Source organism: Nerophis lumbriciformis, linkage group LG10 (genome assembly GCF_033978685.3).
Source record: "Nerophis lumbriciformis linkage group LG10, RoL_Nlum_v2.1, whole genome shotgun sequence".
Taxonomy (NCBI): domain Eukaryota; kingdom Metazoa; phylum Chordata; class Actinopteri; order Syngnathiformes; family Syngnathidae; genus Nerophis; species Nerophis lumbriciformis.
The window spans coordinates 12,774,394-12,802,079 of NC_084557.2; the positions used below are offsets into that span (position 1 = coordinate 12,774,394).

The 27,686-nt window shown below is 39.6% G+C and overlaps 1 protein-coding gene across 1 annotated transcript; it reads right to left on the reverse strand.

Moving 5' to 3' along the window:
- Window positions 1-871: 871 nt before the first annotated feature.
- LOC133612650 (alanine--tRNA ligase, cytoplasmic-like) lies at window positions 872-27,250 on the reverse strand. Its single transcript, XM_061970261.1, has 20 exons — window positions 27,128-27,250; window positions 19,746-19,901; window positions 19,338-19,526; window positions 18,950-19,095; window positions 16,821-17,012; window positions 16,579-16,723; window positions 13,537-13,682; window positions 13,308-13,416; window positions 12,813-12,963; window positions 12,576-12,700; window positions 10,784-10,928; window positions 10,517-10,695; window positions 9,054-9,167; window positions 8,763-8,969; window positions 6,130-6,314; window positions 5,843-5,951; window positions 5,242-5,355; window positions 3,320-3,526; window positions 1,755-1,868; window positions 872-1,649 (listed from the first exon to the last, which is right to left on the reverse strand). The coding sequence occupies exons 2-20, from the start codon at window positions 19,887-19,889 to the stop codon at window positions 1,470-1,472; spliced, it is 2,901 nt and encodes a 966-aa protein (XP_061826245.1). The 5' UTR covers window positions 19,890-19,901; window positions 27,128-27,250; the 3' UTR covers window positions 872-1,469.
- Between the last annotated feature and the right edge of the window lie 436 nt (window positions 27,251-27,686).

Genomic DNA, 27,686 nt, shown 5'->3' on the forward strand with positions numbered 1-27,686 from the left:
ATATTTTCCCCCAATAACATTTTTAAGTGGAATACTTGAGATTATATAATAATTGGAGCCTTAAAAATGTTAATTTTTCATAACATTGATTTTAATTAATTATTATTTTTTCATCAATGACACTTAAAAACAAAAAATCACACTAAAATGATTGGGGATCAAAAAGGGTCCTACTCATTAAAGTCATAAAAAATTAATTATACATTTTTTACTGTTTATTTTGAACACAATAATCTCGAGACCAACTTCAGATCTATCCATCAATTATAATACGCTTTTATTGTTGTTTAAGTTTTTTGTTTGCTCGTTTTGGGCCCTTCATTTAAAAAAAAAAAAAACAGTTTAGTTTTTTATATGACAAACAAATTATGCAACATTTTCCCCAAAAAATATCTTAAAGTGGAATATTTAATGTGATGGAATAGGTCAACAATTCATGTCATTGATTTTGATCCATAATTTTTATTTTTAAGAAATAATCACCCTGCATGACAGCTTTGTGTTATTAGAGTCAACATTGCAACATTGTCCTGTTATATTTCACCTGTCTGCTCTTTTATACCACTTTTTAATTTTTTTTAATCATATTTTTAGAATGTGCCGTGTGGCCTTAAAAAAATTACCTGCGGCCCGCAAATGGCCCCCCGGGCCGCACTTTGGACACCCCTGGTTTAAGGGCAAACTTGCTCTTTAGCTAAGTAGTTTATTAAAAATTAATCACCAAAGCTTGTGCAAATGTATCTTCTTTAACATCGCCCTCCTGACATTTTGCTCCTTCATCATCTGAGGTGCAATGTGAAGTAATGTCATACTTTTACACATCAAAACACACTGCTAGCGTAATAATAAAATATAAAGTGTAGACACATGGCAATGTAGATCTGTTTATTCAAATCCAGTAATGTGTCATGGAAAAGCAACGATGATAAAAGACATTATTGTACAGTTGATCTAGAAATGAAGTTACAAATACAGAACATGATCTTTTACACAGGACTGATGAATTATTTAGTCTTAATTGACAAGCAGCTACAACTATTGACAGCATAGATGAACACTGCTACACCTTTAAATTAGTTTACAGTTGGCTTCAAATTGCTTGTGTTTCCTAAAAATGAAGCTGTGCAGAATGAGTCGTCGGTCAGTTTGGGGTTGAAGGAAGATCATAACCCACCAGGATGAAAAAGTGCACAAAATAGATTGGAGAGCACAACGCTCATAACCGGAGATTGAAGTGCAAACGTGTCAAACTCACTGATTCCAAATCTATTTCCTATCACTGTACACAAGCATGCAGGTTTCTGCCATGAGCATATTTCAATTGAGTGTAGTTTCCACAGATACATTTGACAGACGTTACTTAACCGCCCCACTCCCAACAGTGGTCCACTGTACGCAAAATGGGAGAAGTAAAAATCTTATTACCATTTCCCATCTTCCACGCCACACTTCGCCAATTTCTCTTGCCTTCAGTTTTCTGTCAGTTTGAGAGATGCAAACTGCTGGGCCATCTGCAGCGCCTCCTGCAGGCACTGCGTGTTCCTACCAGTGGCTTGGGCAGACATGTCCTTGCCGCCTCCTTTGCCGTCCATCAGGGGGCACAATTCCTGAACCCACTCGCTGGCCTTCAGTCCGCGGTTGGCCTTTTCCTGGAGGGACGATAGATTCTCATGAGCGCCTGTATTGTTGTGATTCGCTGCACAATGAAGTGGATCGTGTGTAGAAAAAGACCCTGCTGACGAGAGTTCAATCACCTGAGGGACTTGACACAGGCAGACCACTTTGCCGGCATCGGGGTCCGCAACAAAGAGCATGGCGGCGGTCTGAGGAGAGCTCGACTTCAGCAGCTTCAGGCACTCATTCAGAGCCTGTGAAAGGGTGGAGAGCACCATGTCTTCTAATCACCATCCTCATGTCTCAGTCCAAACTAATGAGTCTCACACACTTCACTTTAGTCACATGGCAAACACAATCAGCATTTCCAAATACAAAAATCCCAAAACCAGTGAAGTTGGCACGTGTAATTTGTAAATAGAAACAGAATACAATGATTTGCAAATCCTTTTCAACTTATATTCAATTGAATAGACTGCAAAGACAATATATTTAATATTAAACATTTCTTAATCACTTCATCCTTCATTATCTTAATTATATCCCAACAGAACTGAGAAACTTTTTTTTGTTGTTGCAAATAATCATTAACTTAGAATTTAATGGCAGCAACACATTGTAAAAAAGTTGTCACAGGGGCATTTTTACCACTGTGTTACATGGCCTTTCCTTTTAACAACACTCAGTAAACGTCTGGGAATTGAGGAGACCAATTTTTAAAGCTTTTTAGGTGGAATTTTTTCTCATTCTTGCTTGATGTACAGCTTAAGTTGTTCAACAGTCCGTTGTGGTATTTTAGGCCAGTGGTCCCCAACCACCGGGCCGCGGCCCGGTACCGGTCCATGGATCGATTGTAACCGGGCCGCACAAAAAATAAAAAATAAAAACTTTTTTTTTTAATTAAATCAACATAAAAAAACACAAGATACACTTACAATTAGTGCACCAACCCAAAAAAACTCCCTTCCCCATTTACACTCATTCGCAAAAAAGGGTTGTTTCTTGCTGTTAATAATATTTCTGGTTCTTACATTATATATCAATATAGATCAAAACAGTCTGAAGGGATACAGTCCGTAAGCACACATGATTGTATTTTTTTATGACAAAAAAACAAAAACACCCCCCCCCCGGTCCGTAATATTATCGCTTATGTGCAGTGATTTCTCCAGATTCCCAAAAAACCTTTGGATGATATTACAGACCGTAGATGGTTAAATTCCACAATTCTTTGCAATAGCTGGTTGAGAAATGTTGTTCTTAAACTGTTCAACAATTTGCTCACGCATTTGTTCACAAAGTGGTGACCGTCAACCCATACTTGTTTGTGAATGACTGAGCATTTCATGGAAGTTGTTTTACCTGTTCCCAATTACCCTGGTCATCTGTGGGATGTTCCAAATAAGTGTTTGATGAGCATTCCTCAACTTTCTCTGTCTTTTTTGCCACGTGTGCCAGCTTTTTTTAAAACATGTTGCAGGCATCAAATTCCAAATGAGCTAATATTTGCAAAAAATAAAGTTTTCCAGTTCAAACGTTAAGTATCTTGTCTTTGCAGTCTATTGAATTGAATATAGGTTGAAAATAATTTGGAAATCATTGTATTCTGTTTTTATTTACCATTTACACAACATGTCAACTTCACTGGTTTTGTACTTCATTTTATACTTTTACTTCTTCTTCAGTTTCATTTATAAAAACTCACTTTGGCCGAGGCTCCGGTCTCCATCTCCATCACCAGCAGATCCTGATTAGGGCTTTCCTCCATCACTTGCTTTATCTTCTCCAGGACTCTCTTCTGGATGTCCGCCTTGTAGGCACGGTCCAAGTCATCCATGGTCTTCTTCAGGCCCTTCAGGGTCTCCCTCATCTCGTCCTTCCGCCACTGGGAGATCACTGCAGTGCCGATCCACTGCACACCAGACAGTCAATCACGTTACCGATTGTAACACTACAGGTAGGTGTCATGCACCATTTTTGAAATAAAGTTATTTTTAAACTCTTTCAGAACCCTGCAAAATAAATAAATACAGTGAAACCAACTAAAGTCAGTCCTGTTTATGTCGACAACCAGTCTACATGGACTAAGTCATAAAGTCCTGGTCCAGTATGTCATCCACACATGGTCGACCGCTTTTGTCTACATAAAATGTGTGCATTAAACGGATCACCTCATTTAAGTAAGAATGGGAATCTTTCAAATTGCAATTTGATTAAAATTCTTGGTCCGATGATTAATTCCAGAATCGATTCTTGATGCAAACCCATTCTTGATACAAAATCTTTTAATTGAGCTTGTGTGTCAGAGAAACAAGGCTGCGTTGAAATAAAAACTGCCTCTTCGTGTGCTATGGCTATGTGTGTTTTTTCCCTTGGCCTCAGTCTGGACCCCTCTTGAGGGGCCCAGGCTTAGACCGATTTTTTTCCCTCCTGCCCTACCGTGTGTGAGTGTAAGTGTGAATGTTGTCTGTCTGTCTGTGTGTGTTGGCCCTGTGATGAGGTGGCGACTTGTCCAGGGTGTACCCCACCTTCCGCCCGAATGCAGCTGAGATAGGCTCCAGCACCCCCCGCGAACCCAAAAAAGGGACAAGCGGTAGAAAATGGATGGATGGATATATATACACATACACACACACATATGTATACACATGTTGTTCTGCCTCAGTTATTAAGATTACTTTATTTAGTGTGTGTTTATTTCCGGGTCATTTCGGTTGGTTCTGTTAAGTGAGCTGTACCTTTAAGAAACACGCAGATAGGTCACGTGTTTAGACTCCGGAAGGATTTCAGACAGGTGCGCACAACTCCGCTTCATTCCTCGTGTTTCTCAGCAAACAACTATCACATCTTATGCCGTTCGTGGCATCGTTGGTATGTACCCATATTTAATGTTTGTAGTACACAATGAGTCATATTTAGCTGTGAAATGTGTGTGTTTTATGATGTTAGACGATCTCTGATTGCGTTACCTGTTCATGTCGGCTAACTTTCATTTGTTGTCATCTGCCACCATCTAGTGGACGTTTGTTGTACTGTTACTTAAGACAATTTAAACAGTAGAACGCATATATGTCACTGATATTATTAATCATAACAAAACATACAGTGGTGTGTGACAAAGTTAAACCTAGATTTAATTCAAATGCAATACTTGATAATCTGTGGTCTGTGATATGACATTATTAAGTTCATTTAATTCATGCATTTACATTTACAACGTTTGTGTCCTACAGTTTCACCCTTGCAATAATCAATAAACCTGGCCTCCATCAGTCAACCTGGTGTTCAGAGTTTTGATGAGCAGAAGGTGTTGAACTTACTGCCTTCGTGTACAAGTGTGCTTAAGGAAGGCAGGATATACAGTATGTAGTCAAGAAGATTAACCAACAAGCTAAAATAAATATTATTTTTTATATTTAATAATTTTTGCGACCTAGTTGTTGAAGTTAAGGAGTTGTGTGATTTCAAACTGTGAGTGCACCACAGGGCTAGTGACAGCGTGTGTGCATGTCAGCAGGGCGGCTGCAAATGAGGACATTTCAGCTTGTTGTTGTCTAAGGCAAAAGTCTTTGCAAAATAATTGAGGGAATACAAATAATGCATAACATAAAGATGATAAAGACACACCTCTGTCATGTCTGCAATCTCTTTCTGCATGTCCTTATTAGGTGCTGTCTGCTGCTTCACTTTGTCTGCTAGGGCAGTTAGACCTTGGTGCAGTGCGTCTGCTTTCCTCTGGGCCTAGTGAACACAACACAACATAAGCATTACTGACACTTTTCTAACTATGTGGCTCATTTCAGGTCCATCTGTTTGTTTCTACTGGGCTATCATTAACAACTGCTGGGAGGAACAATCCCATTCATTATATGACAAGCCGCACATCCGCATGTGCTCTACTATTCCCCATTTTAGCTGACTATACAATTTTTTGACAGTTATGTGTGTGTATGCTGCCTAACAATTCATGTTCCACAGCAACACTTGTGGAGATAGATGAGAAAGAAGTGTAGTAGATAAAGTTACATCTATGAATACAGATCCATCAGAAGCTGTGAGAAGACAAAATGTTGAATGTCAACACTTTCAAAAAATAATAAATGTGATCATCTGCAGTAAGAGCTTTCTTTTCAGTTAGGTTGTCAGCAAAAACAAAAGTCATGTTGACCATAAACACCAACGACAAATAATGACTGAATATTTAGAATATGTGTGTGAGTGTAGCGACCTTCTGGGCCTCGTTTCCTGTCACAGCAACGATGCGGCGGATCCCCTTAGCGATGGCCTCCTCTGAGACGATGACAAACGGTGCAGCATGACCAGAGTTCTGCAGATGGCTAGAGATAACAACATGTGAGCACACTGAAGGAGGCTGCTGAGGTGGGTGAGGGAATATAGGATATTAAAAAAGCAGCACATGAAAAAGGGTGGAAAATGACCTTTTTCTATATTCAAGACTTTGATTCCAATTATGCCTGATTTCTGTCTCCCTCATGAGTAATAAGAAATACTCACGTTCCACCACAAAACTCAATGGAGGTGAGAGAACCAGCAGCACTGCTGGGGTCGTCCAGCAGGTCCTGAACGGGGATGCCAATGGACACAACCCTCACAGGGTCGGGGTACGTCTCGTCAAACACAGCGCGCAAACCCTGAATGGCCTTGGCTTGTGCTAGGGGGGCGTCCATGGCGTAGACTGTCTGGAAAAACAGTTCAGGCGAGAAGATGGTTTATCAGCTCAATCACATTTAACAGCAGTAATTCGCCGCTTTAAAGGGGAACTGCACTTTTTTTGGAACGTTCGTTTTTTTTTTTAAAACAACATTACTGTGTCTTTGACACATATAAAGGGACACATATATTTTCTTTTTCTTTTTATGTATTTATTCATTTTACATTTTATATTAAATGTCTTGGTTTTTCCTCCGTCTGAAAATCCTATTAAATGTTTAACAAGCCATCCTATAATAATAAAACAGCTATTAATGTAACAATACAATAAAACAAATATATTTAATGATGTTTTTTTCATTATTTTAACAATAGGCTTATGTATATTACTTTATGTAGATTCTACAAGAAACACAAAACTTAAAAAATAAATGATTTACAATTGCACACACAAGGTTTTGTGCAGCTTCACTCATTGTAAAGGAAGATAATGTGCTTCGTACACCTGCAGGACCGCAAGCAAGGTCGCAGAGAAAATGCGGGCTGGAATTTGAGTGATGTGGGCATTTTCTATATGAACAAGTGGAATGGATTGGATACCGACGCACGAAAGGGGCTCTCTACCTTACGCTACGAAGTGAGGGGAAACTGAGTGAATAATAACAGGTTATATGATTATTTATTTAAACTCATATTTGGGCCACTTTATAATGAATATGTCGGCATTTATTTGTAAAAAAAAAACAAAAAAACACCAAATTATTTAGGGGGGCTTAAGAATATTTTAGGGGGGCTTGAGCCCCCCTAAAATAGGCCTAACAACGCCAATGAGTTAAAGTACCAATGATTGTCACACACACTAGGTGTGGTGAAATTTGTCCTCTGCATTTGACCCATCCCCTTGATCACCCCCTGGGATGTGAGGGGAGCAGTGGGCAGCAGCGGCGCCGTGCCCGGGAATAATTGTTGGTGATTTAACCCCCAATTCCAACCCTTGATGCTGAGTGCCAAGCAGGGAAGAATGCTGGTATGAGCTTTTAAACATAACCCGTTAACTGCTGCCAATCAAATGGTGAATAAGATACTCTTTAGGGTTCATATGTTTGTAAATCTGACTGTGATGAAGTCAGTGCCTCACCAGTCATGAACCTCACCGCACGTCACTGGCCAGTATACGATTCTTTAATTTTAGACCTCTAGAATCAGCATTTGAGTCAACAAGGTGACATTACATCTGAAAATGTTCATGCCGGCTCAATACTCATTACTATTTTATTTTGAAGTAAACCGTATAACTTATTTTGTGTTTGTGCAAGACTTCCTGTCCAACACGGACTTTAGCTAAACCGAACGGCCGCATTACGGCGACCGGCAAAAATAGAAGCCATGCGTATATTTAGTGCAAGGATCCGTCATGCCTGTGCCTTAACGCAGCTGGTGAAAATCGACACATTGACTTAATAAAAAAGAAAAGCGTTCACCGAAATCAGGGGTTAGAGGGCCGCCAAAAAATAAGTCAGCTGTTTGCCCTTTTCCACCACTTGGGATAGTAATGACAATTTCAAACAAACAGAAAAAGTACGAAGTTAAAGTCCTAGAGAAGTTTCTTAGCGCAAAAACTATGACTAAAGTGGTGAAGCTGTAATTTAATTTACACTTTAATTGAATTGACAGTTTAGTTAAGAAAGATATTCATTATTATTTAGTTTATTTCAGCACAGCATAATTTGTATGTCAATGTATTTTCCATCAGGTATTTATAAGTCCCTTTTTATTTATGCAGTAAATTTGGTTACGGTAGTACTTATTTTTCCAATCAGCCTGACCTAATCCTAAGGTTTAAATAAATAATAATATTTGTTATTAACACATGGTTTCATATCATTTGACAAAGATTTAAACTGTAAGTAGGTTAGATATTATTGAACACAATTAAAATCAAGAGTAAAATAAGTAATTCAGTGTAAATATTTGAGTGGGCCCTGGGCATTTCTGTCGTGGAAATGAATGCATACTTGCTAATGAGACTCAGAAGAGTAAGAAAACATTACAGTATATAACAACTAGACAGCACAGTTAACATTATCAGTTTGGTATTAAATGAATAAAAAAAAAAATTTTTTGTTACTAATCACATTAACATTTATTACCACACTGAGTACCGAAACCGATGTCCCTGGAACTGGTACAGTGAAAGGTAAGGTAACCATCTGCAGTGTAACTAGACAGTAGTTATGTTGCTGTTGTCATTTCACACTGCTTTGCGATGACGCATTAGGACATAAACATCGGCATTTTTCATGGAAATGACCCCTTCAGGTTTAAAATTTTATGTTAACAACTGTGGTCTGAGACTGGTTGTCACCATAAAAAGGACAGATTTAACAAATATGATGTCCCTGTCTTTTGAACGATAGTTTCAATAAGAAAACAAAGCTAAATTAAGAATCAGGACTTTTTTATGAGACGTAACTGACCTTGGCATCTCTAATCATTGCACAGGCGATCTCCTCAGTCCGCCGGACCTCTCCCGTGCTCAAAGCACCTTTGGCAGTGAAGTCAAAGCGCAGGCGGTCAGAGGCCACCAAGGACCCCCGCTGGTCGGCCTCCCCCAAAACTCCCCTTAGAGCAAAGTTGAGGATATGTGTGGCGGTGTGGTTGCTCATGATGGGTTTGCGACGAGCCTGGGGATAACAGATGGGATCACATGCGCCAATTGAAGGGCATCCAGGATTTTCCAAGTTTTTAGTTGCACTTATTAAGCTTACCTCATCTACATGTAAGGTGACACGGTCTCCAACCTGTAACGTTCCATAAACAGTCCCTACATGCAGAACGTAACCTCCTCTAACCTGTGTGTTCTTCACTGAGAACTCCATTTTCTGCAAAGACAGATCACATAGTCACTTATGGTTGGCTGGAAAAAATAATAAGATATACTTATAAACTTTTTGTACTATATCCGCCTGAACAGAAACATTTAAAACACATTAAACACAACCGCAATAATAATAAGCATACTAGTGAATCAATAAAGCACCGAGGTTCCCAAATCGAGTTACGGGAACGAAAATTAAACACCTGTGACTAAATTGCTGTCTGAAAGGCTAGAGTTACGCAGTGTCCTTGAACGCCTCATCTTGCGCGCTGCAGGCATCAAGGTGCTTATTGATCTAGAAGACATCAATGTTGTTCAATGCCCTGTGTGTTGTTATATCAACATATAAGTACATCCGATGATTATGTCGTGCATTTAGAATGTTTCATCTTGAAGATTCCATTTATATTTTGTGCTAAATTAAGGCTTGTCTTCTTAAGTAGTACTGTAACTGATAAGTACGTTTTCTGAATCATAACTGGACACACCTAGTACTACTTACTAAAGTCGCACTAAAACATTTTTGATAGATTTTTGAGTGCCGTGTGTAATGTTCTATATTTTCAATGGAAGATATAAAAATGTTGGTGTTGTTTACTTGAGTCATATTGCAATCTACACGTATCTCTTATGTGTGACTGCCATCATATTGCAGTCTACACATATCTCTTATGTGTGACTGCCATCTACTGGTCACACTTATCATTTCACCATGTACCAAATAAAATAGCTTCGAGGTCGGCAAGCACAACCAAAAATATTCCGTACATTAGGCGCACCGGGTAATAAGGCGCACTGTTGAGTTTTAGAAAATTAAATAATTTTAAGTGCGCCTTATAGTCTGAAAAATACGGTATATAACTCGTTAAGCTGACCAAATAGTTTTCTTCTAGTGGATTTACAAAAAAACGCGCAAAGGTTTTGTCTCACAACTCAGTAAAATATTCACTGCTATGCAGATATTTAGAAACCAAGCACATTAGTTTTTTCCCCAGCAAGGATTAGGCCAGAAAAACTATACAGACCATGCCTTCATCAAACTACACTTATCTGCGCATCAATGACAGTGGAGGAAGTTTTAAAAAAGCTAATAGAGTACATACGAGTCAGTGAATTGTATGCATTACAGCTGGATAAGTCAACAGATACAGCTGGCCTGGCACACGTCCTTGTGTATGTGCGTACATTCATGAAGGATGATTAAGGGGGACATGCTCTATCTGTAAAGATTTCATTTTCCTAATTAATCAATTTAATAAATATTCTGAAATATATGTATTCCGAAATAATTCTGAGTAAGATGTTTTATTTGCATATCAAGAATGTATAGTGAATGTATACTGATGCACTTACATCTTCTGTGCTGTCATCCTCTCGAAGCATGTAGCCCTCATCAAATGTCTGTCCTCCCTGCTCGGCGTAGAAAGACGTCTGATCCAGAAGTACGCCACATTGCTGACCGGAAGTCACTTGATCGCAGAAGGCGCGGTCACGGCGCAGGGCCAACACTGTGGCAGAGACCTGCTGGAACTCTAATGACACATCAACAAAGACCAGGATTAAAACACCATTTCGTCCTAAGAACCTTTCAGTCTGTCTTGGTATTTAGGTTGTTTGTACCATAGGTGCCCTTTTCATCAGAGCTATATTTGTATTTAGGAGAATCATCTGTGGCGGGGATATTCTTATTTCTCAGCTCTTCAATGGCATAGATGTCCAACATGATGTGGTCCACGTCTCCTGCACCTTTTCCCTGGGACTTCAACTACACACACATGTATATATCAGGAGTGTGTGATCTCTAGGATACAGTACAGTCAAATTCTAAACAACATTTAAAAAGAATCGAATACACAATTAAAAGCTTTTTTTCCCCCTAAACTAATTATAATGCATCAACAGGAACATCATTGTTGTTAGAAGTCTTAACACGTACCTTGAGGCAATGTGTAGTTTAATGTTTGTAAATTATATGCATGAAAAACAAGCCCACATGAATTTTAATTATGAACTTGAATTGTCTCAAATAAGTTCAACTTTTTAATACTTTCAGGATGTGGTTGATCCTAAAAATCACTTTGTATTCACTGCAATGGTGCTACACAGCCACTGCATCAAAGAACTTACTTTAATAATTGACCTTATTTGCATTTTTCCTTCTACTGTGTCAAGTCTAGTCCTTAAAGGGGACCTATAATGATTTCCGTCTTTTCTGACTTACAAATGTTACAAAAATTGGATCGTCATGTTAAAAAATGCCAAAGTATCACATTATAAGGTTTATGAATTTGGGTGTGAGCTTGTAAGCAGTAAGGCTCTGCGCACATGCCTTTTTAAAATTGGCTATGTTCTGATGTCATCGCGAGGTACCTATTTGAACTTTAACATTTAAGCCATTAACCATATATGGTTTAGGCTGTGAGAATATAATATTATATAGAAAATACTATTATTCTCAGCTAATGCCATCCCACTTGCTCTGAGGTCTATTTGGACAGACAGTTTCACAGGGCTGTTTGTAGTGGTTTATTTGCTTTTATGACATTTACGATGAGATGAACGAAATGAGATTGGCCGCTAAACTCCGACGGAGAAAGACGGTGACGTTACGACTTGGCTTGAGGAAACAAGAAAAGGTAGGGGAGTTTTATTTTCATCTAATTTTGGCATGCACCTAATAGCAGCGACATGCAACATGCAGTGACATACAGCACAGGCCAAACGTTTGGACACACCTTCTCCTTTCAATGCGTTTTCTTTATTTTCATGACATTGTAGATTGTCACTGAAGGCATCAAAACTATGACACCTGTGAAGTGAAAACCATGTCAGGTGACTACCTCTTGAAGTCCATCGAGAGAATGCCAAGAGTGTGCAAAGCAGTAATCAGAGCAAAGGGTGGCTATTTTGAAGAAACTTGAATCTAAAACATTTTTTCAGTTATTTCACCTTTTTTTGTTAAATACATAACTCCACGTGTTCATTCATAGTTTTGATGCCTTCAGTGACAATCTACAATGTAAATAGTCATGAAAATAAAGAAAACACATTGAATAAAAAGGTGTGTCCAAACTTTTGGCCTGTACTGTATATACTGCTAAAAATAGTTTTTTTCAATACAGCTCTGTATCAAATGCTGTGACCGGCTGAATCTATAAAAAGTTTATGAATTAAATTTTTCAACCATGTCTGAAAAACGTCTCAACAAACGAATATCTTGCAGACATACGAAGAGAGTGGGTTGTACATGCGACGGGGGCAAAATTTACACCAAAGCAGATCCAATCTAATCCATATCTAGAGCACAAGAAGTGTTCGAATATAAATAAAAATCACCATAAATCCTGTTTAAACGAGAGGTGTCCCAATGCGGTTTAAACTCTTAAGTGCATGTCTTTTTCATGTGCCTTACCTGTGCAGCCTTCTTCTCCTCCTCAAAAGAAACCAAGTCCACCAACATGCCTTTCTCCTCAGCAATGAGGGAGGTTAAGTCCAGAGGGAAGCCGTATGTGTCATACAAAAGCCATGCTGTGTCTCCTGGATGCACAGATGGACAAAAACGCTGTTCAACGAGCATCTGAGGCCACCGTGAGCACATTCCTTCACAAAACACATGCAACAGAAAAGCTTTTCCTCAAATGTCTCTCACCTGGGATGGTCTTACAGTCCCCCATACTCATGATCTTTCGATCCAGGATGCGGCGCCCCCTGCTAAGGGTTTTGAGAAACTGCACCTCCTCCTCGTTAATAATGTCCTTTACAATTTCGGGGTCTTTCTTCAATTCAGGAAATGCTTCACCCTGAAAAAAATACAAAACGTCAGTGAGAGCCATCAAGAGGAAGAAGCATAAAGATCCATTGAATAAATCAACTGCAAACTCAAACAGTAAAAAAAAAAAAAAAAACAGTTGGGGGTGACAATACATATAAGCTTCTCACAGCTTATAAGTGGGTTGAGTTTGACTGGTTGGAGCTAAAAGCTAACTTGGATCTATAAGATGTAAATCTTTGACATTCTCTACAAATATATGCAGTTTTGTCATTTAATAACACAGTTTATGCAAGACGAGGCGTTCAGAATGCATTAACGGCATGTGTTGCTGCACTGTTAAACAGTACATAATGTGAAGAGACAGAATCTCACCAGAGAATTGACCACCACGTCTACCAGAGAGGCAAAGAAACCTCTCTGAGCTCCCAGCTTCTCATGGGAATAACGAACTGCACGACGTAGGATTCTCCGCAACACGTAGCTGAATGACATGGAAAACACAAACCATTTAATCTCACATTTTAACACAATTAACATCAAGACTACCGGTAATTATTCTTACATAAAGTTTTAATATAATTCACATTAAAAAAATCCTTACCCTCTACCAGTGTTGTCAGGCCGCCCGCCATCTGAAAGGGCAATAGTGATGGTGCGAGCGTGGTCAGCCAGCACACGGTAAGCCATGTCAACACCATCCGCATCCTCGGCCCCTACTTTACCAGTGTATGGTCGGGCACCAGTGCCCTGAAACAAGCACAATTTGTACTGTATTTTTCGGACTATAAAGGCACACTTAAAAATCTTATATTTTTCTCAAAAATCGACAGTGCATCTTATAACCCGCTGCGCCTAATGTACGTATTAATTCCGGTTTGTGTTTACCGACCTTGAAGCAATTTTATGTGGTACTAGGTGTAATGATAAGTGTGACCAGTAGATGGCAGTCCCACATAAGAGAAACATGTGGACTGCAGGTTGAAGCCTTTTCAATAAATGTCGCTAGCAAGTACCCGCAAGCAAGCAACACCAAAACTTTGATGTTTCATTGAGAATACACAACATTACACATGGACACGGCGCTCAAAAATCTGTCAAAATGTTTTAGTACGACTTTGGTAAGCTACCAAGATGGAACGTGGATCATTATGGCTACTGTAGTCAGACGTACTGTCCTTAAACATATGGGTATTATTAAGGGGTCTGTATAAGAACCCCAAAATGGCACTAATTCGGAGACATTATCTGGAGTTTTGATTTGCAATTTTGTGCAAAACCAACTTCTCATACCTATTGGTACCTGCTAATGTGTATTTGAGATCTGCATAAGTTCCGATAATTTGCACACGTCTTCTATTGGAGTTCATGCCGTAGTCAATAAGCTCCTTCTTTTTCTCTACCCTTTTATTGTTGTTGCCATTTCTAATATTAAGCAGTACAACAAAGATGACGGGGAGAATACACTGTCTAAGTGAAGCCATGTAAATAAGACGCATCCTGAAGATGGTCTGTAAAACATAATCTATGCAACATTTTGACCAAAGAACCACCATTACATGTTATGTAGACCACATGGAAGTGTTTTATAAGTAGGAAAAAAAAATCATAATATGAACACTTTAATGCGCCTTATGATGGTGTGCCTTTTGTATGAAAATAGACCTGAATAGACCCGATCATCGGCAGTGTGCCTTATATAATCCGGTGCACCCTATTGTCCAAAAAAAACAGTAGTCATAAACAGTGTTGGGTTAGTTACTGAAAACCAGTAACTAGTTACAGTTACTAGTTACTTTATTTCAAAAGTAACTCAGTTACTAACTCAGTTACTTACACCAAAAACTAATGCGTTACTGTGAAAAGTAACTAATTAGTTACTTCTTCTACTTTTTGTTTTTAAAGCTCCCATTAATGCCCTTTTAGCCTTCATTTCAGTACTGTTATTGCACTGGAGAATAATACAACCTGTTGATCAACTTGACATGCATTTGCATCACTGAACTCTGCTAAGCAATGTGCTCTACATACAACACACAAAGACAAAGATATGTTTCAAAGGGCCAATTTATTTCAGGCCAGAACAAATTGACAAAACTATTTTAAATAGCTGCAACATAACATACATAAGTAACAAACAGCATAATAACACTAACACTAACCACGTTAAACCCAGATTCCAAACTAACAAAGGTCTTAACTCATTGTCTTTCTATGCCACTTCAATATGGAATCCACTCCCAACAGGTGTAAAGTAAAGGGCATCTCTATCCTCCTTCAAAACCGCACTAAAAGAACATCTCCAGGCAACTACAACCTTAAACTAACACCCTCCCTTCCACATAATACCTCTTCGGATTGTAAATAATCAAATGTAGACATTTTTTCTTATACTTTCTGATCTCTCTCTCTGTGTCCACTACTTGCTGTACATATCCTACCAAGTCAGCCCTACACTGTTTCAATGTCCATTTCTCTGATGATGCAATTGTTGATGCTGATTGTTGATGACAGAAGTGTTGATACCAACCACACCTAACCCCCCCCCCACCCCCTCCTCCATATCCCACACCCCGGATTGTAAATAATTCAATGTATATACCCTGATGATTATCTTGTGTGATGACTGTATTATGATGTTAGTATATATTTGATAGTATATATCTGTATCATTAATCAGTGGACCCCGACTTAAGCAAGTTGAAAAACTTACTGGGGTGTTACCATTTAGTGGTCAATTGTACGGAATATGTACTGTACTGTGCAACATACTAATAAAAGTTTCAATCAATCAATCAATCAACAACATAGCTGTAAAGCTGGCTTCACCTAAGGAAGGCACACGTGACATACACAAAGCCTAACCAGGCAGATTTGAATTGTTGTTTTGGGCATTCGACGGGATCTTTGATCCAAGACACAACTTACATTTAACTAAATTGTGCTCGACAAAAGAAAAGAAGGGAGAATATCTCATACTTGCCTCTCCCCGGGACAACCATTCTCTCAAATTTCTCCCGATTTCCAGCCGGACTTAAGGCACGCCCCTCCAGGTCCGTGCGGACCTGAGTGAGGACAGCCTGCCGTCACGTCCGCTTGGCCAACCAAAAAGTAACCACAGAACACTATACCGTATAGTCGTATAGTGTTCTGTGGTTACTTTTTTGTTGGCCAACGGTTATTATTGCGCACCCCCCTCCCCTCCCCTCCCCTCCCCTCACCTCCCCACACCCGCACACACACACAGAGAGCGCAGAGGAAGAATCAGAAGCACGTCTCTGCTTCGCTGCCATAAGACACGATCAGATCCTCAGTTTCTAGCCGATACTACATAAAAAATAACGTAAAATAACGCAGTAACGCATCATGTAGTAACGGTAACTGAGTTACTTAATATAAAAAATAACGCGTTAGATTACTAGTTACCGCCGAAACTAACGGCGTTACAGTAACGCGTTACTTAGTAACGCGTTAGTCCCAACACTGGTCATAAATCACATAAACATTTGTTTTTTTTAAGTGTGCAGTAAGTAGTTGTACATGGCTTGAGATCAAATACCTGAAAAGATGTGGGTTTGTGAAGTTTGAAACCACTGGTTTACACTGACCAGGAATATATTATAAATTAGGATATTTATTTACATACCTTCTGAATAGCTTCAAAGTATGGGACGAAGAGGTCAGTGTCATAGTTGGACATCTTGTTCTGCAGTACAGACACCAAGCGCTCCAGACCCATCCCTGTATCAATACTCTTCTTGGGCAGCGGTTTCAACAACGTCTCCGACTCCCTAAGACGAGCAGGTGAAAATTCTGAGACATACATTTAAGTGAGACGTCCTCGTTTGTTGTTGTTTTTTGCTTTGGTGGTGTGTGCGTGTGCGCTACCTGTTGAACTGGATGAACACCAGGTTCCAGACCTCTAGGACGTTGGGGTCATCCATGTTTACCAGGTGGGCGGCGTCTCTCCCTCCAATGCGGTCATAGTGGATCTCACTGCAGGGACCGCAGGGACCAGTGTCTCCCATCTCCCAGAAATTGTCCTTCATACTACCTGGCAGGATGCGCGCTTCCGCCACGCTAACAGAAAGAGAGCAGGCAGGACTAGATTATTTCCCTGTGGCAGACATTAATGAGCATCAACACTTTTGATCGACCAAACAATGTGACTGGTTATTGTAAGCATTAACTGTTTATGTAATGTTCAGTGTTTCCCACACATTCATTTATTTGTGGCGGCCCGCCACGAAAGAATTATGTCCGCCACAAATGGATTTTTCGGCTTTTGACTCGCTCGACCGCTCATAAAAGCAATGGGACTGTCTGTGAATGTTGCTTGTAGTTACACCTCTGGTGCAGTAGGTGGCGGTAGCCTACGATGCATTGTAACTCCGCCAATAGCACTTAATTCACCTGGTGGGCCAGAAGAAGAAGAAGAAGAGGGACGGACGGACGGGATCAAAATACTCGCCGGCTACTTTTCATAATGATGGCGCTTCCTACGTTTCTACCTCAAACGTCCAAAAGCTGCTGAAAGCCTTGATCCAGGATGCCATGGGGAAAAAAACTTAAAATGGTGCCTTTTGGCGATAGTTAGCAGCTTGGTGGCTCATAGCCAGCTAGCTAACGCTTGCTAGCGTGTTAACATTGCTTCATTTTTACAGGTGTTATAGGTAGATAGGTTATAGCTGCATAGCTCGCGGCTCGTCATATATTTAACGTTAATCCGCGATTTCACCGAGCGTTTCACTGACGGTTTCGCCTGACGCTGCTTCATTAACACCGCCGCTGTTTGACTCGGTCACCTGTTTTCATACTGACGAGCTAACGTGTCCAGGTTATAACCCTGTTGTCAATAAACACACGTGGACTGAAGCTAAATTGTCCACTGTCCACTGCAGCATGTGAATGCAATGAAAATAATAAAATCTGAGCCAACCAGCTGTTAAAATGTTGTCCAGGTTAATGTTTTGGCCATTAAAGGCCGTTCATTTCAAGATTTCAACTGTGATCGGGCTTTAAACAGGTGTCTGACCTGTTCAGATGTGTGTAACTGCGAAACTGAGAAAAATGTTGTTGTACATTCTTGGATAGCAGGTTATAGTTTACTTTGTACATAATTGTAGCTGTTTGCAAATGCAACAAGTCATTGAATTTCAATATTTCTTAATTCAAGAGTGTTTTTGGATAAGTTGTCTCTCTGCCAATTGTGGTGCTTAATGATGCAAACAAACATTTTTGCTACAAGCATCCACAGCATTAGTTAGTGTATCAAATGTCACAGTGAACCATCTAAGAGCCAAATTATCTGATCTTAATATCTAGCATTAGCTTATAGCTAGAGACCGGGCTATGTGTGACGTTGATTTGAGATACAAGTGCTTTGAGTTAGGAGCTCCATAATAATAATAAAAAAACTCAAAGAAAATTTACAATCAGCAAAAAAGTCGAGTTAAGAGAATACGATAAGCAGGGTCGGGAGTTCTAGAGGGCGGGGGCAGCAACGCTTAAAGCTTTGTTCCCCCAGGTCCAGTGCTTGGCCAATGAGGGTAGGGATAGGAGGTTGGCGTCAGAAGCGAGGAGACTGGTTTGGGAGTACAGGTGGGGCAGGTCTGTGAATTAGGGGGGAGCCAGATTATGCAGTGCTTTGAAAATGAGTCGGAGGATATTAAAATGTAGGTGATGTTGAATTGGAAGCCCATGGAGGTTTTGGAGGATGGGCGTGATGCTGTCGCGGGACCGAGTGTGAGTGAGAAGGCGGGCAACGGAGTTTTGAATACACTGAAGTTTATTAAGGGTTTTGCATGGAAGACCGTAGAGAATGCGCGTGTAAACGGCGGGAGTAACTATGACTCTCTTAAGGTGGCCAAATGCCTCGTCATCTAATTAGTGACGCGCAAGGAAGGATGAATGAGATTCATGGGCAGTAATGGAGACTAGAACCATTTCCGCTTGTAAATTGAAGTACTCCTGTGTAAAATGTATACAATGCCAATCATTCCACAAACTTCACTCACCCGAGAGCCATCCAGATTTCTTTGCACTCCAGGTCAGCCTCTAGCCCTGCATCCTCATTACCCCCAAAGTAGGTAACATACAGGCGGTCGATGGAAATGCCAAACTCCTCGGTCAGCAGTTCCAAAGCCATCTTACAGGCCAGTTGCTGCATCATGCAGTGGAAGGTTGCGCAATAAGGGAATGACAAGACAGCGGAAGAAATAAGAGGATAGTTGGTTTCTCCAGAAGAATGGCGTGCAAAACAGATAGAATAAGCAACAAATCCCAGCATACAGTGGGCGTGGAATCAAACTTATTAAGATTTGCATCAATGCAAACATTAATTGTAGCAAAAGGTTTTAGCCACTCCAGTGTAAGAATGCTATTATCACAAAATAGCCCTCGTACCTTGAAGTAGTCCCCAAAGGACCAGGATCCCAACATTTCAAAGAAGGTGTGATGGTACACGTCTTTGCCCACATCGTCCAGGTCGTTATGTTTTCCTCCTGCACGGATACACTTCTGGGTGTTGGCTGCACGACGTAGCCTTGCCATGGGGTGGGACGGATCGATAGTGTTGAGGAAGATGGGCTTGAACTAAACGAGAGAAAGAGACAGTTTCACGGGGCAGTTTGTACTGCAGTTGGGTAAACATTGCACCTAATTTGTGGTTTATTCTGAATTATGATTATTCATGTTACTGCTCCCGTACCAGCACTTCGATAAAGAATGTGAGCAACACTATTGAATTTCAGAAAAAACTTGGACACCACAATAATGTGGTGTCCTATCACAACATAAATAAACACAGTTTACCTGGTTCATGCCAGCATTGGCAAACAGCAGCGTGGGGTCGTCCATAGGGATGGTGGATGACGAGTGTACATACTGGTGCTCATAGCGGTGGAAGAAGTCAATGAACTTCTGTCGGATTTGAGCTGCACTCAAAGAAGAATCCATTCCGAAACAGCTCTATGGAATAAAGAACATGGCGTTTATGTATTGAACATTTTACAGTCACATAACATGTGACTGTTATGTGACTGTCATAACAGTCACATAACAGTCACATGTTGAAGCCTGTTGTTTTGCAGTAAGTCTAATTCAACCGATCTTGATGGCACCATCAACATGAACATTATTGGCCTTATTGATATCAGATTCCAGCAACCATATACTGTATTCTCCCACTCAGGGAAATATGTCTTGGACTCAGCAGCTGTGCCATAAATTCCCCAAAAGCCACAAGAAAGCAAACAGTACATCAACAGACATCTTAAGGGACCGCGTGGCGCAGTGGTAGAGTGGCCGTGCGCAACCCAAGGGTCCCTGGTTCAATCCCCACCTAGTACCAACCTCGTCATGTCCGTTGTGTCCTGAGCAAGACACTTCACCCTTGCTCCTGATGGGTGCTGGTTAGTGCCTTGCATGGCAGCTCCCTCCATCAGTGTGTGAATGTGTGTGTGAATGGGTAAATGTGGAAGTAGTGTCAAAGCGCTTTGAGTACCTTGAAGGTAGAAAAGCGCTATACAAGTACAACCCATTTATCATTTATTATTTATTTATTTATTTAACAATCACAAACAATACTGCACAGATGCGAAATAAATACTATTTTGTAATTATATAAATCATAAAAACCCTCAATTAACAAAGACTAAGAAAGCCAAAGACAATATATTTTGATAAATATAAAAAGCTTTGTACCTATAATCGACTGATAAAGAAATTCAAGATTCCCGCCTGCAGTCAAGTAGCTGTGTATTCTAAAAAGCTTTTTCTCTGTGACATTCTTTGATATTATGTCACCTACAAATTAGCCCCGGGTTTCTCCTAAATGTAACTGAGCCTGGCGTACCGCCACAGCAAAATAAAAGCCGCTACACCCTAAAAAAATTAATGTTTTTTGTATTTTTTTTGTGATATACTGTATGGATGGATATATTCTATACAGTCTATTATTTACACCCATCTCAAATATCATGATGTTCTTCTATGTTTTATTTTGGAAAAACGTGCATCTGAATCGGCACTCGGCTGAAGCAAGCAGAGAAAGTTCAAGAGAAAAGTATTTCAAGTTAATTAGTGCATTTCTTGTTCAAGCCTGTGAAAACTACCCTCATTTTAACATTACTGCCGTTACTTCACTCTGTCTGCGTCTTTGAACCAGGACATCTGTGTGGAGTTTGCATGTTCCTGTGCGTGTGTGGCTTTTCTCAAGCATATGCATGTTAGGATCATTGGAGACTTTAAATTGCCCATTGGTATGAATGGGAGAGTGAATGATTGTTTTTCTATATATGGCCCTGCAATTGGACATGCACATTTTCGTTAGCCTGTCAATGAGCTTGTCCATTATACGTTAGCATTAGGGCTAACCTTCATTCTGTAAACATGTATTGCTCTTTCTCCGTTTATTCTAAACTGTATTATTAATTAAACATGTTTTATTCAGGTATGTGCACTTTACGTGTATATAATGTACTTTCCTCAGTGTGCTTAGTTTTACAGTGACTTCATTGTAGAGAATATCAATAAACCACCTCAAGTGATTTTTTTCATCTCTAATTTAAAGGATTGTTTACATATTTGGCAAACTAAATTTCAACATTCAGGGAGGGCTGAATATAGTGTATCCTGTGTTACCTTTTACAACAATTGAAAAATAGAGCAAAACGAGATAAAAACAAAACAAAACAAAGGTTAATACTAGTAACACAATTGTTTTTAAATATATGCGTAAGAAAGTATATGCATCATCACCGATTAAATTAATCATGACGTAATTTATGAGGATGTCATGTTGGCCTCGCCTCTAGCAAGCCTTCACCGCCACATGTGTATTGCCAATATGGGGAAACCTTGTAGCCCTTGACCCTTTTCCATGAAGCAGCAGCTGCACTGGAATCTAGTGAGGCCTAGCTGTTGCCGAATGCAGCAATCAAATAAATTACAATAAAACGCAAATAAAAACAATCATCCTGCTTTGTGCAAATTCGCTTTGAAAAATATTTGGGCTTCAGGGAATATGTGAGACACAATGAATAATATTTAGCTAAATTAACATACAGGTTGGATTGTATTAATATTAGTTTATTCGAAATTTGAAGCCCAAACACAATAAACAACAATTACACTTATGTAATTCAGACCAGGAAAAATTAAAACATTTTCCCTGGATAAAACATTTTACTGTATACAACTTAAGCAGTGGATTGTACCGGTCTGTGACGCATTTGCTACAATGCTGCACTGAAACATTTAATAACCTAAAAATTATCACATTTCCAATTACTTAACTTTTGCCTGTCCCACTAAACCAGGGGTCAGCAACCCGCGGTTCCGGAGCCGCATGCGGCTCTTTGACCATTCTGATGCGGCTCAGCTGCATAGTTTCCGACCCTCCCGATTTTCCCGGGAGACTTCCGGATTTCAGTGCCTCTCCCAGGGCAAATATTCTCCGATTTTCACCCTAACAACAAAAATAAGGGCGTGCCGTGATGGCACAGCATTTAACGCCCTCTACAACCTGTACAAACAGCGTGCCAGCCCAACCACATGTTGTATGCAGCTTCTGCTTGCACACGTAAGTGACAGCAAGGCATACTTGCTCAACAGCCACACAGGTTACACTGAGGGTGGCCGTATAAAACAACTTTAACACTCTTACTAATATGCGCCACACTGTGAACCCACACCAAACAAGAATGACAAACACATTTCGGGAAAACATCTGCACCGTAACACAACATAAACACAACAGAACAAATACCCAGAATCCTATGCAGCCCTAACTCTTCCGGGCTACATTATACATCCCCCGCTACCCTTAAACTAGAGCATTAGCAGTGCAGTTTTACACAAATCAGATTGTATTTCATATCATATATATTATGGATGGTACCGAACTCCGTACTTTTATAGGTACTGACCAAATTCTGTCTGCACTACCTAGTTCTAATTTGCGTTAAAAAAAAAAAACAGTACTATAGAGGGCTTCGGATGTTTGTACATGTCCCACAATGCATTGCCATTGGTCATATTAGAACCCTTCATTTGTAAACATGCTGATTGTTGCTGATTGTTCATCAAGTGATACTCATAATGCCGACGACGTGTGCAATCGTCAACTGCCACAATCGAAGTGGGAGAGGTATTACTAGCTTTTATTGCGTTCCTAAGCGTATTCCTGGACAAACGGAAGCGGCTAAACGAAGAGTGAATGGCAAAGGCGAGCATGGATTGCTGCTCCGATCAGATGTGACGTGCTATAACGACTTTGTGTTTGTTCAAGTCATTTCATTTCAGGCAATTAAGACATTTTTGTAAACGGAAATTAATTTAAAATAAATGACGGCTGCACTTTGCATCAACTTCATGTGATTGGTCGAAGAACATTGATAGTAGTTGACATGATAATGGATACTGTACTCACTTCTCTCATCCAGACTGTAGCCTCCTCATGAAACAAAACTGAAACTACACGAGAACAACATTCTCCCAGTCCTGCCTAACACTCACAGTGTACTGAGATGACATTAAAGTGGTTATACGTGATTATCAAGGGTGTTAAACTTGGGTCGGATCGTTTCTCAAAGTGCATGACCCTCGCCTTGACGCCTTGCATCCGATTACTGTTGCTTTCTCCTTATAACAACGAAGGGACTTCTTATCGGATGACTCCCAGTATTACTCCATCGTATCACAGCCAGTGCAATGTTATTTCCACTGATTAATTTGGAAATATTACGTGTTTGTAGCGCTATCGTGAACGGTGACGCTAGCCTTTCAATATGGCTGCTGGCAATGCATTGCGGGATACATTAACTCAAAATCCAAAGCCCTCTATATGGCGGTACCTTTGCTGCACGAGATGTCACGTCCAGTTGCAGTCTCAGTACTAGCTAAAGCACTCAGTGGGCAAAAAAGGCATATTCGTAGACTTTAAGTAATGTTGCAATTTTCAATGCCAACCAAGCAAGCATGCCCGATAGAAAGTGCTCGATAGTAGAATTGGAAAAGATGCAAATGGGAAAGACTACTATACACTAGCTCGATGCTAATTTCCATTGAATATGCCACATATGTGCTACTGATTTACCATTGCCGATTTTACATAGTCAGTTCAACACCTCCAAATATGTCAGTCAAAAATACAACTAAGATGCACCTTATAATCAAACAGCCGTTTGATAATTACAATACTTACAGAATAAACACTTTGTAGGGCTCAACAAAACACAAAACTTAGACATTCAACTCAATCCAAATCAGAATCAGGCTTATTAGCCAAGTATGTTGGGAAAAGACTATAGCAACACACTTAGGACAGTGAAATTAATGCATATTCGAAAATGTTATCATTAAACAAATTAAATTAACAATCATTACTACATGAACACACACAAAAAGTACTGAAAATTGGCACCATTGAGTACCGGTATGGATCCCCACGTACCAGAAATTGGTACTGTATCAAAATGTGAAAGGTACCCATCCCTAGTTGCAACAGTTGTTTTTTTTACATTCAGATGGGGACCACAACGTTTCTGTGTTCAGTCAAAGGTTTTAGTAGGCCATTTAGTGTTCGTAAGTTTTGTATTTACTAATTAGATTAACTTGCTCTGGCTGGGTTTTATTCCCCCCCCCCCAAAAAAGTTACTGCTGGAGCTAATTACATATTTTGTAGCATTTAGGCTATTTGGTGTTCATTCATCTAGTAAATTAAATTTCCTAATCATTATATTTTAGTTATTCTGTTATCTGATTAGATGAGGTGTTTTCTTTCTTCTTGTATTATTTTAGTTTCATTTAGCAACATTAGGAATATAATATAAAGGCTGTCAGTAAGGGACCAGTATGCAACCTAGTGGGAAAATATTTTTAACGTAATGGGAAAGGTACATTAATTTGTTTGCTTGATTTTGGATGAATAAACCACATTTACATTTCAATTATACTTTGTTTTGAAAATCATATTCTTCCCGTCCCTGTACACTACAACACGGTGCAGCAGTGGAAACTTTTGATTTGATTTAAGTCAAGCTGGATTTGAAAACTTTGTATTGACGAACAGCTACTACAGTTACATTATTTGAACCACATGCACATCCATTTGGAAATACTTTAAAACACAACAAACCTACCCCCATATGCGTCATAAGAGCATGGAGCTCTCTTTAATTACAAGTCCCTATTAGTGCACTGTGTTCATTCATAAACTGGTAAGCAAAGGAAACCAGGCAGCTGCAAGCCTGGAGCTCTCTGGGGCCCACAAGCAAAGGTAAACAGTCACGGCCCGGGCCTGACTACTAAGCCACAGGGCTGACAACCATGGAAGGTGAAAAGTCATTGAGAGTAATGAGATGGAAACTTCCCCATCTGAGAACAGGCCGGTCACTAAAGAGTGTTAGAAAGAAGACATCATGGTGAATGCATCAGCTGAGGCTGCAGTAAAAAACCGTGAACAACCTTCTTCATTACAAGGTGACAGCTAATATGTCCAAAGTATGATGTTGAACAATGTGTGATTAACCAGCTATTGGTATTTAATTCATGTGTTTAATATTATAATATGCATAATCATATTATAATTATAATATTATAAGAAAATGGATGGATGGCTGGATAATTATAATTATAATCATCTATAATGTATAATCACTCGCCATACAGCAATAGATGATATCTGTCTATTACCTGACCGCTTCTATGTTAGCTACCTCTCTTTGTTTATAATGTATATTTTCTGCTGGATCTACTCTTTATTTTATGCTGCAGCTGTTACATATACTGTAATATTGTACCGTATTTTTTGGACTATAAGTCGCAGTTTTTTTCATAGTTTGGCCGGGGGTGCGCCTTATACTCAGGAGCGACTTATGTGTGAAATTATTAACACATTACCGTAAAATATCAAATAATATTATTTAGCTCATTCACGTAAGAGACTAGACATATAAGATTTCATGGGATTTAGCGATTAGGAGTGACAGATTGTTTGGTAAACGAACAGCATGTTCTATATTATAGTTATTTGAATGACTCGTACCATAATATGTTACGTTAAAATACCAGGCACGTTCTCAGTTGGTTATTTATGCGTCATATAACGTACACTTTTTCAGCCCGTTGTTCACTATTCTTTATTTATTTTAAATTGCCTTTCAAATGTCTATTCTTGGTGTTGGGTTTTATCAAATAAATTTCCCCCAAAAATGCGACTCATACTCCAGTGCGACTTATATGTGTTTTTTTTCCCCTTCTCTATTATGCATTTTCGGCCGGTGCGACTTATACTCCGGAGCGACTTATAGCCCGAAAAATACGGTACATGGTATTTGGGATATTTTATTTATTGTATATATTATATACAAATACATATATCAGTATATATTATATACAATATGTAAATATTACATATATGTTACATATTATCATCGACGTCCCACTGGGGTGAGTTTTTCCTTGCCCTTGTGTGGGCTCTGTACCGAGGATGTCGTTGTGGCTTGTGCAGCCCTTTGAGACACTTGTGATTTAGGGCTATATAAATAAACATTGATTGATATTATATTGCTACTATGGTACATTTTTTGTCTACCTTTGACCTATGTATCCTTTCCATCCTTACACTTTCCATCCTTTGTAACTGAGCTACTGTGTGGAACAATTTCCCTTGTGGATTATTAAAGTTTGTCTAAGTCTAATATTTAAAAAAAAATCTAAAAAATCATATAAAATGTACAAAGTATTTTTATCATTGTAATTCGATAATATAAAAATAAGAAACTGGTACATATTAAAACATAGTCAGTGGATGTTCTCATTAATCCAGGTCAATGTTTAAACAGGGCTTTCAATCGATCACAACTGGACTATTTGGATTTTGAACACCAAATAACACTCTTTCTTCCTCCTGTTTTTTGGGCATCTTAAATCGGGCTAATACGAACTTAATACGCATTTTTGAACTCAACTTAATAATAACCAAAGTGGTTTTTAAACAAGTGTAGCTCACTGAATAATTGACAGCTTATGTTACTGCAGCACACAGCAACCTGACGTTAGCTAGCTAAGTGTTAGCTAGTACACCGGCTAGCCAACTACGTTCAGCCCAAATGGACTTTCAACTCCAAACGCACGGACTTCCAGAATACTAAAAGTACATTGTGTTGTTTTCCCCGAATGTTGATACTCACGTTAGCCGCAAATGCCGCAGAATGAGTCGGGTTAGGATCCAAACACACTGCTGACTCTCCACGCTTCTCGACCAGAAGGAAAGTGGAGTATCCGCGGACACGCCCAACGCTAAGCGCCGATTGGTCCACACGCACCAGAGCGTGTTCAAAGCTTCGTTCCCATTGGACAAGCCGCCTGTCAGTTATAGCCGAGCCCGCCACTCCATTGACTGTGCTGGCTGATGCAACTGAAGGCGCTTTTGTCATGTCTGCATGGAAGAATGTTGCCTTCCTGTCATGTCATCTGCTTACTTTCAATATGCTATTAGCATGTATGCCATGTCGTATTTGAGTTGAGTGGAGTTTGAGTTTATTTGGAACATGCTTCATCACAATTTCCAGTTTCTCTATTCAACGAAAAGGAGTAGGAAGAAGCAGGGCTTATTCAATTCTACCCCTTTTCCTTTACATAGCAGTTGCTAAAACGTTTGTTCACTTCCTGTTCTCGATTTATTCACAATATACTCCATTGGTAATCCATCCATCCATCCATTTTCTACCGCTTATTCCCTTTGGGGTC

What these genes read in the sequence shown, in the direction of transcription:
- LOC133612650 (XM_061970261.1), bottom strand. Translation starts at nt 19,889, where the DNA reads ATGGATTCTTCTTTGAGTGCAGCTCAAATCCGACAGAAGTTCATTGAC. An exon ending in CCTGACAACACTGGTAGAGG is followed by an intron (nt 13,417 to 13,536) that starts GTAAGGATTTTT and finishes CATGTCATTCAG; the next exon opens with CTACGTGTTGCGGAGAATCC. An exon ending in AGACCGGAGCCTCGGCCAAA is followed by an intron (nt 1,869 to 3,319) that starts GTGAGTTTTTAT and finishes ACCCTTTCACAG; the next exon opens with GCTCTGAATGAGTGCCTGAA.